The following is a 12,246-nucleotide window of genomic DNA, read 5'->3' as shown; positions in this document are numbered from 1 at the left end:
TTTTGATTTTGTTTTTATGATTAATAATAATCAATTTAAATACATGTTTAAAAGAATTTCCTAAAAAAAAATTTGAATTCTCCTAAAAATGACGCACAGAGATTTTAATAATAACGTCTACCGTACCTTAACATCTACACCATCGGTGCATATTTGATTAACTTACTACAATCTGATTGGTTGATTGTTTGACATGCAATATAATTATACTTCTTATGAAATATAACTTCAATGCCATCTGTGCATATTTGATTACGTCACTGCAATCTTATTAGTCAAAATCATTAACACATATTTGTATGCAATAAGTCCCCAGTCAAAGTTCCCTTATTATTATTAATGCCATCTGTGCATATTTGCTGTAATCTGATTGATTAAGTGTATGCATGTTGCAGTCTCTGTAATATATCCATGTATTAATTACTATAAGGTCCATGATATATCCTGTGAAAGACAAATTTTTATATAAAATATTTGGCCATTGACCACAGCTAATTCAGCTTGTTCGTTGCTCCTTATGCTTGCAGTGTTGGTCATGGTAAAATGAAATTTGTAATCAGAGCTAAGTTTCTACCATGACTGTTTTGTCATTTTTATGCTTGAAACCTGAAAATGTCAGGACAATTGTTCTAGAAACATAACGATTTAAATTCAGGAATCATTTTCCACAGAACTGTGGTCTTTTCTTAAACATGCATTATGCAAGAGCAAAATCTGCTTATTACAAGTCTTTCTTTAGGCCTGAAATGTTATCTAAATTATCAATTAGACATTAATTAACTTATCCAGACCATAATAAACTCTCGATGTCAAAGCTAGCCATCGATGTTGGCTGGATTAGATTCCTATATGCCGCTAACGGCCGTTGATAATTAAATCAGAAAAAGTGGATAATCGAGACTATGCTATTTATAAAATGATTTTAGTAATGATGACCGAGACTATGCAAAAATTTCACCTGCTTTTTTCTCGGCTCATAGTGGATCAATTTGACTGAAATTTTCAGCAAATTACCATTACACCATCTAGTTTTTAACTATTATAGCGAGAACTGCCATCTCTTTATCTTAGCTCCGATAATGTATCTTTAATGTGTTCAATTATTGAATGCTGTTTAAATAGAATAAATTTGTTTTGTTGTTTGCATGGTTAGACATGTTGTATTTTGAAATGCATGGACCAATTTACCAATTATCCAGAGAATGTTTTGGGGTTTTTATAACAGGTTTTAAGTGTAAAATTTTGCAAATATGTTTCATAGGATGCAATGGAAGATCAGAAAGAGAATGTGAAAAGGTTGCAAGGAAAATTACGAGAAAGTGAAAAGAAATTAAATGAGAAAATAGATGTTATATCGGTATGTTTTGAAATAAGTTGATATTGTTAATCTTTACGGGGGCCACAGGGACTCAGTGAGTATGTTTCCAGCTTACCAATTGGGAGGTCCCAGAATCCCAGTGTTGACTGAGATATTTCCTCCAGGGTTTTTCCATTAGGTTAGCATCTAATCTATTCGTTAGATGAGAATGAAAAACTGAGACCCTGTGTACACATTGGCGTGCACGTTAAAGAACCCTAGAGTTGGAATTAGATAAAGAGTAGGCAGACACACTGATGTCTCCTGTCTGACCTGTGGTTTCTTCTCGAAACCAAGCACCATATTTAAAATTCTTACGGTGACTAAGTAGGTAAAATGCTGGCTCACTAGCCTGGAGTGTTCGATCCCTGTGTTGGATGGCCGAATGGTTAGTATGTACGCGTTGTATCATAAGGTCTGTCAACTGACGAGGTTTTGATTCTCCGGTTGTATGTGACAAGGAGTAGGGTTGCCTGTCCAATCTCATGGGTTTTCTCCGGGTCCTCTGGTTTCTGCCCACTGCTAAAAAACCCTACGTGCAAGCGAATTCTTGAAATAAAATTGAACCATGTTAGTCCCGAAATTACCTTGGTTGTGTCGAGTGGACCTTAAACTCTCTCTCTCTCTTATATGTACTTAATTCCTATCAAGATTCTCATAAATTAACTATTCTTCTATTTTACAGAGGTTACAAGATCAGCTTTATGACTTAGAAAATGAAAATAAGGTAAAAAATAACATAGAAATAATTTTATAAAGTTTAAATTTAATGTGAAAAAATAAGTAAATGAGATTATATTATATATAGCTGTCAATTAAAAGAGATAATTGCCTCAGATTAAACGTGTAGGACCTGCATGAATTACTCAAATATTTTTGACAATTTTGCTGTTGCCATTGTGGCTCTCAAAATTCATGATACCATTGTGTATTATTAACCAGGGTTTGTGGGGAGGTGTGGTTGGACAAGTTGTAAGTTCATTGGTGGGTTAAGAAGATTTTTCAATCTGATTAAAATAGAGGTCTATATTTTGTTTCGTTTTTTTATACTTTCGATGACCTACACTACATGAAGATCTGACAAGTTATAGCAATAGGTCATGTCAGGGGTCAAAAGACCGACTTATGACCCTATGATGTCAGACATTTGATTAACCAATCAGCATTGATGTTACTAGTGGATTACCCACAGTTCCATGCAAAACACGCCTAAAGCTCGCCGTAACAGACCGTTTCATTGGCTTATCCCTGACACCATTCAGAACACAAGTTAAATAACAACTCTTCCAGATCCAAGTGTAGTAAAGACAAGTAAAATGAAATTTTGAACTATAAAAAGGAAACGAAATAGGATCTGTGTTTTAACCAGATTGGACGATTTTTCTAGCTCGGTTCTAACACTTGTAAGATATTGTTTAGTCGTTTACAAAAAGAGGTCTACCACCAGTGAAAATGTTGGTGTGCATGTAAATGAACCATGACCGGTGAAATTTAATAAACTTTACACAGGTAGGTTGAAATGCTGCTTACCAGGCAAAATTCCCCTTGCTAGTATCGCATATGTGGTCATAGAAAAACAAAAATTTAGTCTCAAAACAAAAAAAATAAGTCTCGAAATAACTAACATATTGTGTTGCCGATACAGATCGAACTCTATTCCCCTCCTGTAGTAGCTAGTTCCATATAGGTTGGTTGATCCACAAAAAGGGACTATTTAGAATATTTCCCAGCAGGAAATGGCCCCTTTTTAAAACTTTCTCAAATTTTAGGAGTTGGATAGAAAAACAAAAGTGAGTGAAAAAGAATTAACAAATTTAGAGGAGGGTTCATTTAAACGAGACAAAACAATACAGAGTCTCGTTCTGGCTCTTCATAGAAAATCAAAGGAGGTGAGAAAATCACGAATTTTGAAAAATGCACGGAAAAGTTGCACGATTTTAATATGAGTGGTTTTCTTGTCTTTGCATGCTTTGTTTATGATTCTATTCATCATTTAGAAGTTTATTTGTCATTATAAAATGTTTTTATTTTCTCCTGCCTGTACATGACGTATAAGATGATTCTCTAGGGTAGTGAAGTTTACAAAAGTGGTATCGGATGTTTGGGGGTTGGATGGCCGAATGGTAAGCGTGTTCGCGCTTTATCATAAGGTCTGTCATTGACTCATTGAGTCAACTGGCATGGTTTCTATTCCCCGGTTGTATGTGACAAGGCGTAGGGTCGCCTGTCCAAACTTGTAGAATTCCTCCGGGTCCTCCGGTTTCCTCCCACTGCTAAAGACTCCTACGCGCAAGCGAATTATTGAATTAAAATTGAACCATATTTTAGTCCCGAGTCGCATGCCCTGCTCCAAGTTGATACCTGCCACTATAACTCCTACTGGGTAGATGGAATTTAGTATCATCAGTGTTATTCACCGTCATTTTATTATCAGAGTTTTAGATTACAATAGTATAGAAATTATGACAAATACTTGCTCAAATTAAGTTTTTTTTATACACCAACACTGTTGTTGTCACCTAGCCCGTACACACAGCCTACGTGGGTGTATGTTTAGTTGCCTGGCAACTTTTTTATTTTTAAAATTTGGGCTTTTTATTGACACATTAACTATGGTCGTAATCAGGGTTCTTAATCCATTTTGAAACGAATCGGCCAGAATTGGGTCAAATAAGGTACCTGGAATTCATACGGAGCGTGGAAGACGCTCGATTGGCAAACCATGCCGAGATCGTCTTCTTTCGCCACGTGGGCTATTTTTACAAAAGCTGAATAATCAGCAAGCTTGTTTTATCCAAATTACCGTTAAATGTGCTAATTAGGCTACTCAGATTATGAACCATGGCCGATTCTCACTACGGTATGGCTGTTGTTGTAGTCGACAAGCAAGTTGATTGACTTCTTAATTAACATGTAATAATTAACCCGATGTAATTTAGCCGATAGAAGATTGATTATGATACCATAGTGGCCGGTTCATTGTTTTACCAATCGGCTTGAATAAGGATCAATCGGCTAAAGCCGACAAAAAAACAGCCGATTAAGAACACTGGTCGTAATGATAAAAAATTTCTCAAAATACCCGTCTTCATTAGCCCAGTCGGAGCAGAACAGTAGGACGTTAAACTCCATTTCATTTCATTTCTAATAATGTAATCTAAAGGCCTGGACCCTGTTTCACGAAATCTTAACTAAAGATGAAATCCAAATTTTAGTAGATACTTCAATTTTGATTGGCTAAGCACTAAAATCAACCTAATATTATCCAATCAAATTACTAAAATTTGGATTTTATCTTAGTTAAAATTTCGTGAAACAGGCCCCTGAATTTTGACTCTAGTTTATGTTGTGTATCACTGTGTTTATATATAACCCACATCATCCTGCATGATCTACACACTAACGACACCTGTTTCTAGGCCTTACACGACAAGATTAACCAATCAGAGGAAGAGAAGAAACTACACGAAGATAATACCTTCAAACGAGATAAGACAATCCAAGGTTTCGTATCAGCAATGAAAAAGAAAGAGAAAGAGGTATGAAGATCGATAAACTTTCAAAAAATGATCAAACTGTTTGCTTTCTGTAGATTTTACGGGGGGGGGGGGGGGGGGGGGGATGTCCGAATCGTTAACATGTGTTCGCTGTATCATAAGATCTGTCATTGAGTCAACTGGCATGTTTTTGATTCCCTAGTTGTATGTGACTAGGAGTAGGGTCGTCTGTCCAACCTCGTGGGTTTTCTCTAGGTCCTCCAGTTTCCTCCCACCAATAAAAAGCCCAACGCGCAAACGAAGTATTGAAATAAAACTGAACCATATGTTAGTCCAGATATGACCTAGTTTGTGTCGAGTGGACGTTAAACATCTGTAACCGACCAAAACACGTACATGGAAAACGGGCCTAATGGTTTTAATTGAATTTTTGTCTCTAGAGCTAAATTATAACCCACTAACAGCCCCTTAACAACCACAGTCAAAATATCTTAATTTGATAGGAAAAAAAAGCTTTAGGCTGTTACACGTTTTAAGAAAATTCAAATCTGGAAATTTTTGATACTTGAAATTGGATAGCACTACATAACATCACCACCGCCTTCTTGGAATTACCAGGAACCAAATGTGACATCACTACCGCCTTCTTGGAATTACCAGGAACCGAATGTGACATCACTACCACCTTCTTGGAATTGTGATGTAATATCAAAAGTTTAAATCAGTCAACCGTTATCCAATTATCCAAGGAACAAGCAGGTCAAATTTCATGTAGGTTTTACTTGAATTGGTGAAAGCCTTACACTTTTTTACGACGAGCGTTGTCCCCAAGAACAAGATGAGTAAAGCTTTGGGGCCAGTTGCTGGTCCAAAAATACCCACCTTGAAAGCTTTTTTATTTTTTAGACTACATGAACAGCCCTTCAAATTGTAATCTAGATCATTCATTCATTCATTAGCCTGTTCTTTCAATCATGTATTTAGATATATAGAGATTGTGAGTGTTGTATTTTTATTAAATATTGCATGAGATGAAGTTAATTTCTCCATATTATTACATTGTCTTTAGATGTTTTGTGGTTGTTAAAAGGGTAGTTCAGTTTAATAATCCAAATGGATTTTTTTTTTTTTTTTTAAATATAAAAATGATAGCCTTTTTAATTAAAAGATTGTACAATTATATAATAAGTGTTTTAATGAAAAGAATGTAATGTTTAATAAGTGTTATACAGTACAAATATCCCTCATGTATATATTATTATTTTTTTTTCTTAATGAACTTTTAAAACTTCAAATATATTTACGAATTGGTTAATCTATAATTAGCAATAAAATTAATTATTTTTGTGTAAATGTTCCAAGCCTAAATTATTTTATTTGTCATCGTTTTAGATTACAGCGTTAAGAGAGAAATTAAGCCAATCAGAAGATCAGATAGAGAAATTAACAGAGGATCTACATAAGACAAATTTAGCCAATAACAAGGTGTGTATTATATTCATATAGATGTTGATGTTATGCATTCTGAATTTTTTGTTGATTCTGTTTGGGTTTGATATCGTATTTAGCTAAGGGACATTGAAAAATTTTAACGCATGCGTCCAAACAAATACCCGTGGAATTGGATGTGTGGTTTGAACGACACCTCAAATGGAAATTAACCCACGGAACTTAATGGGTGATTTGAACAACACTGCGAATGGAAATTCACCCACAGAACTGGATTGGTGATTTGAATGACACCTTGAATGGAAATTCACCCACGGAACTGGATGGGTGATTTGAATGACACCTTGAATAGAAATTCACCCACGGAACTAAAATCAACCCTTCGGATTTCCAAAGATATGATTTCCAAATTTAGTAGAAAGTCTTTGAGAATTGGTCAAAGCTTTGTCTCACATGAAAAGTAGGCACTAGTATTATTGAAATAAAAAATTATACAATTCGTAAGTCCCAAAATGATCTAGTTTGTGTCGAGTAGAAAATTTTGCTGCTCAATGTTAAGCAGAAGTTCAGTTTCCAGCAACTAAACATTGTTGCTTCACGGTATAAATTATTTGCTAGACTTGGTTGGTTATTTGTCTGCGATATCACTTCTGTGAAAGCAGACGTTAAAGCACCAGGTAGTAGTAGTAGATTGGTTATTATTATTGTCGTGCTTAGGAGAATGTTATGCTTAAAGATACATTATGGGAGATTAGATAAAGAGGTGGCAGTTCTCGCTATAATAGTTAAAAAATAGATAATGTAAAGGGAATTTGCTGAAAATTTCAGTCAAATTGATCCACTCTGAACCGAAAATTTAGCAATTGATTTTTAGGCCTAGCCTCGATCATCATTACTAAAGTCGGTACAATAAAAAACATGGACTCAATTATCCATTTTTTGATTTAATCATCAATAGATCGGATTCTAATCCAGTAAATATCGCAGGCTAGCGTGAGTTGATTTTGGTCTATATAAGTTAATTAATGTCTAATTAATAATTTAGATAACATTTCAGGCCTAAAGAAAGACCTGCAATAGGCAGATTTAGCTCTTGCATAATGTATGTTTAATACTGTTAGAAAATAATGTACCATGAAATTATTGCTACCAGAAATGAGTATATTGTAATTAATGCGACTGACGATATATAACATTTTACACACAAATTTCTTGCTCGCGTTAATTTACCTGGGGAATACTTGATTGGACCGTTCCAGAATTGAATATTCTCAATCCAAAAACAATATGACCATATATGGAATAAGATCAGTGGTTAATAAAGTAGCTTTTGAACAAGTTTTCTTGCGGGTGAAAACAAGAGAACACTTGTAGAAACATTGTACTGTATGTAAATAATGAAACATGGATTTATTCCATATCAATTGCTGTTTTTTGCGGGAGACTCCGGGATCTCAAACATAAGAGGAGGACCTTTCTCTTGGAAAATGGCCATATGCCAATGCTATTTTTACTTAAAGTGGCATTATGTAAGATTTAGATTAAGAGCTGGCTGTTCTCGCTATCAATGGTTGTAGTTTTGACAATATGTGTGCATTGATAGTAATATCCGTACTGGTCATTCAAGTCTTAGCCTCGCTTCTCCATTTTTAAATTAAATCATTAAATGGCCAAACCATTCTAATCTACTTAAAATAGGAGCCATCAGATGACATCGAGAGTTGATTATGGGCTTCTTGTCATGTTAATAAATGTCTAATTAATCATTTATAAGCTTATAACATTTAAGGCCTAAAGAAAGACCTGCAATAGGCAGATTTAGCGCTTATGTAATGCCTGTTTAATTGATTAACTACTTAATTAATCTGTCTTGATTGACGTTCTCATTAAACTCTCCTGTATTCTGTTTTTTTCATACCTGGCTGTTGTATCATAATGTGCTCAGTTGCTAAAAGCCACTCAAGTATTATATTCTTTAAATTCTTCAAAAGTTGTTAATCACATAAACCAACTAATTACATACTATCTGGACCAATCACCATTTCTGAAATTGGCAGAAGGTTTGTGTGTGAAATTCTGTCATGGCATCAATTTGCAATGTTCTGGACTGAGTGACAATCAAGTAACCCCTACGTTTTGCCGTGCCCTAAACATGTGAAATAGCCAACCCATATTATATAGAATTTAGGAACAGGAAAAGGGTACGGCAAAACTCCCTTAGAGAGTAATTAAAGCTGGACAGGCTGATACATCGGCGTGGAGACTGGATCAAAAGATGATACCGAGGAGGCGGAGTAATAAAATAAAATTAAAGAATCCCTGCTCAACAGAATACATAACAGACTTGTAGAAGTAGAAGATGGTTTAATGGGTCGACATTTCGGATGCAATACCATTTATCAAGAAAAAAGTATTGCACCCAAAATGTCGACCCATTAAACGATCTTCTACTTCTACAAGTCTGTTGTGTATTCTGTTGAGCGGGGATTTTTTAATTTTATATAGAATTTACTACTGGCATATAACTGAACTTATAAAAATATTAATTTAACTTTTAAATGATCACAACCTCTTTCGTGCAAATTAAAGTTATGAGTTGGGTTAATCTGTTGAATTATTTTTGATAACCAATTACCGTAGAATTAGTAAGTTTCTTTCATTTTCAAGTTTGATATGCAATATCTGTTTATAGCTCAAATTTCAATTTTTCTACCACTTTTAATCTCATGAAATTCAATTAGATTGACTTTTTTTATATTCTTAAAACCCAAATGAAATAGGTTGTGTGACTTTTAACGTTTATATAATATATTTAAATATTTATGCTTGTTTGTTTACTTATTTATATAATAATTAGTTTGTTTTAGATTAGAGCTCTCATTTTGGAACTTTGTCACCAAGACTTTTCTTTAAATTCCATTTAATCTTAACCAAAAGATCCGTCTTCATTAGCCCAGTCGGTGCAGAAAAGTAAGACGTTAAACCCTCATTTCATTTCTCCGATAGACTGGTGACATTGCAAAATTAACATTAAACGTTGTAACACTTTTCTTCTGGGCATTGGTGCATTGCAAACACCAGTTATAAGTAAAAATCGTTTACTACCGCAAAATTATTGGAAAATTTATCTGCATTAGTGTATCGTTGGTGAAGTGTTAAAAGGGTGTATCTCTGGAAATTAGTCAAATACACTTTTTTGCATTTTTAAAATCTCCCAATTAATATGCACATTTCTTTCTAATCTGTGTATCTCTACGCCAATTAGAACTGTTCTGGTATCATGTATCCAAATGTTGTATCTTAGAATTTCTTAGATACACCCTTTTGACACTTCACCGACGTTATATATTTTAATGTGAAATTTTAAATATATCTTTTCTAAACGCGTGTCTACGGATGCAAACGCCGGAATTTATTGTCATGGTTCTGGTTGGGTTGCATCTCAGGTCACAGATATTTATTTACATGTAAATTCAGTTTCCAGTAAGACATCCATGGACATCCATTGTTTAATCAATCGGCGTTGACGTTTCTAGGGGCTTACCCACAGTTCTGTGCACAGCACACCAAGAACTCGCTGTGAAAGACCATTTCATTGGCTAATTCCTCACATCAACTAGAACGCCCGTTATATAACAAGTCTTCCAGATCCAAGTGTAGTAAAGACAAGTAAAACGGAATTTTGAACTATAAAAAAACGAAACGAAATAGAACCTGTGTTTTAACCAGATTAGGGACAAGTGACGATCGTAGAAATGAGAGCTCTTGTTTTATTTGTTTGGATTGATTGATTTGTTTTGTTTGTTGTGATGTGTTGTGTTTTAATCAGATAACGGACTCCATGAAGGAAGAAAACGTGGTAAAGGGTGAAAAAATAGAATTTCTAGAAAATCAGATGAAAAATACGTCTGATGAAATGGAGGTAGAGATTTTATATAACACATATAACATTGCTTAATCACTTATCTGGCTTCAAATTTGGAGCTAGGTCCTCCCAGCTGGGAGTCCAAGAGTTTAGTCTTAACCATAAATATCTTACTTATAAATAGATTACACAGCTCACTTTGGAAGAAAATCAACGTTCACTTATCTGGTCTCAAATTTGGGACTAGGTCCTCCCAGCTGGGAGTCCAAGAGTTTAGTCTTGACCATAAATATCTTACTTATAAATAGATTACACAGCTCACTTTGGAAGAAAATCAACGTTCACTTATCTGGTCTCAAATTTGGGACTAGGTCCTCCCAGCTGGGAGTCCAAGAGTTTAGTCTTGACCATAAATATCTTCCTTATAAATAGATTACACAGCTCACTCTGGAAGAAAATCAACGTTCACTTATCTGGCTTCAAATTTGGGACTAGATTGCTGGGAATCCGAGAGTTTAGTCTTAGGTACCTGTTGGGCATAAATATCTTCCTTATAATTATAACTAGGTTACACAGCTCAGGTTGGAAGAAATTCAGCGTAACACATTCGCTCTTAAATCTGCTGTGATATTTTTAATCATGTTTTATTTGATATGATTTTTGCATGTCCATTTTTTCTTGATTACAATTTACATAAACGTAAGTTAAAGAACGGTCACTATGGCGTTTCGTAACTTTATGCAAAAGTTCATCATGATTTTCCGACGTGGTTTCCCCCCTTGTCATTGTTGCTGTCTAGTTGTTCGGATGTGATGAAAATCTGAGATCCTGTGTATGCATTGGCGTGCACGTAAAAGATCTCTTGGCAGTTGGAATTCGATATAAGAGTAGGCGATAGTGCCTCTGCTTGGACAAAATTTCCCTCATAGCACACTGTATGGCGTATGCCCATCTTCATTAACCCAATATAGGAGTAGAGCAGTAGGACGTTAAACCACATTTCATTTCATTTGCTTTATCATTGATATTCGTCCTAGCCGTCCCCACTTTCTTGTATGACAAATGAAAAACTGATGAGACATTGTCGTGCACATAAATGAACTCTTAATAGTTGGAAATCAATGATGAGACAGAAATACCACTGCCTTGACAAAATTGTTCTCCCTAGCATTGCTAATATGACAATAGAAACAAACTATAACCATATGATAGTCTTGAAATGATTGAAGTATGTTAACGGCACATTAAACTCCAACCCTCTCCTTGTCTCAGAATAAGAGAGAGAGAGAAATGGGGTTTAACATCCACTTGACACAAACTAGGTCATTTCAGGACTAACATATGGTTCAAGTTTATTTCAATAATTCGGTTGCACGTAGGGATCTTTAGCAGTGGGAGGAAACAGGAGGACCCAGAGAAAACCTATGAGGCTAGACAGGCAACTCTACTCCTAGTCACGTACAAGTTGGGATTCGAAGCCATTAGACCCACCACTGTCGTCTCAGAATACGACCAAGTCCCTTTGCCAGACACAGTATACTACAATGTACGATGTTCTCTGTTGTAGAAATTATTAAAGAGCCTGGGAAAGAAAGATGGTGAATTAGTTGGTTTTAAAGAAATGTTAGGAAAGGCTGAGGAAGCTTTAAAGAAAAGTGAAGAGGCATTAGAGGTAATTATATGTGACGTCATTCTTTGATGTTGCCGTACCATTATTTCAAATAACGGTACGGGCAATGTGCCAATCGTACATTATTTATACTAGTACTAGTTGAAATATTGGACTTGTGTGACAATTTCATTTAAATCCATGTACAAATAACTGAAATTCATTTTTTTGACAGGAATAATTTACAAGATGAATATATCTCAACATTAAAATTTTAATATTATAAAACTAAGTATATATGTATTAATATTGTAGAATTAAGATTAGGAAATAATAAAAAAAGTGTATTTATTTCAGGGTTTACAAGAACAATTAAATCAGGAGAAACAAGATGGACAGAAACGTACAGATAAACTATCACAACATTATCAGGTAGGGTACTATTATAGAGCTACAGGGAGTACGGTCA

General features: G+C 34.9%; 1 protein-coding gene across 1 annotated transcript in view; it reads left to right on the top strand.

Annotated features, from left to right (window-relative positions):
* Nucleotides 1–12,246, top strand: part of LOC126827494 (uncharacterized) — a 75,096-nt gene that overhangs the window by 22,683 nt on the left and 40,167 nt on the right. Inside the window, exons 10-16 of the mRNA XM_056102153.1 lie at nucleotides 1,262–1,357; nucleotides 2,043–2,084; nucleotides 4,777–4,896; nucleotides 6,247–6,339; nucleotides 10,133–10,225; nucleotides 11,736–11,840; nucleotides 12,135–12,209. Of these exons, the coding sequence (XP_055958128.1) occupies nucleotides 1,262–1,357; nucleotides 2,043–2,084; nucleotides 4,777–4,896; nucleotides 6,247–6,339; nucleotides 10,133–10,225; nucleotides 11,736–11,840; nucleotides 12,135–12,209 (624 nt within the window). The remainder of the gene's footprint in view (nucleotides 1–1,261; nucleotides 1,358–2,042; nucleotides 2,085–4,776; nucleotides 4,897–6,246; nucleotides 6,340–10,132; nucleotides 10,226–11,735; nucleotides 11,841–12,134; nucleotides 12,210–12,246) is intronic.

The sequence above is a fragment of the Patella vulgata genome, chromosome 7 (genome assembly GCF_932274485.2).
Source record: "Patella vulgata chromosome 7, xgPatVulg1.2, whole genome shotgun sequence".
Lineage (NCBI taxonomy): Eukaryota > Metazoa > Mollusca > Gastropoda > Patellidae > Patella > Patella vulgata.
The sequence above is the reverse complement of the archived record's forward strand: the minus strand, read 5'-3'. Positions and strand labels throughout refer to the sequence as shown.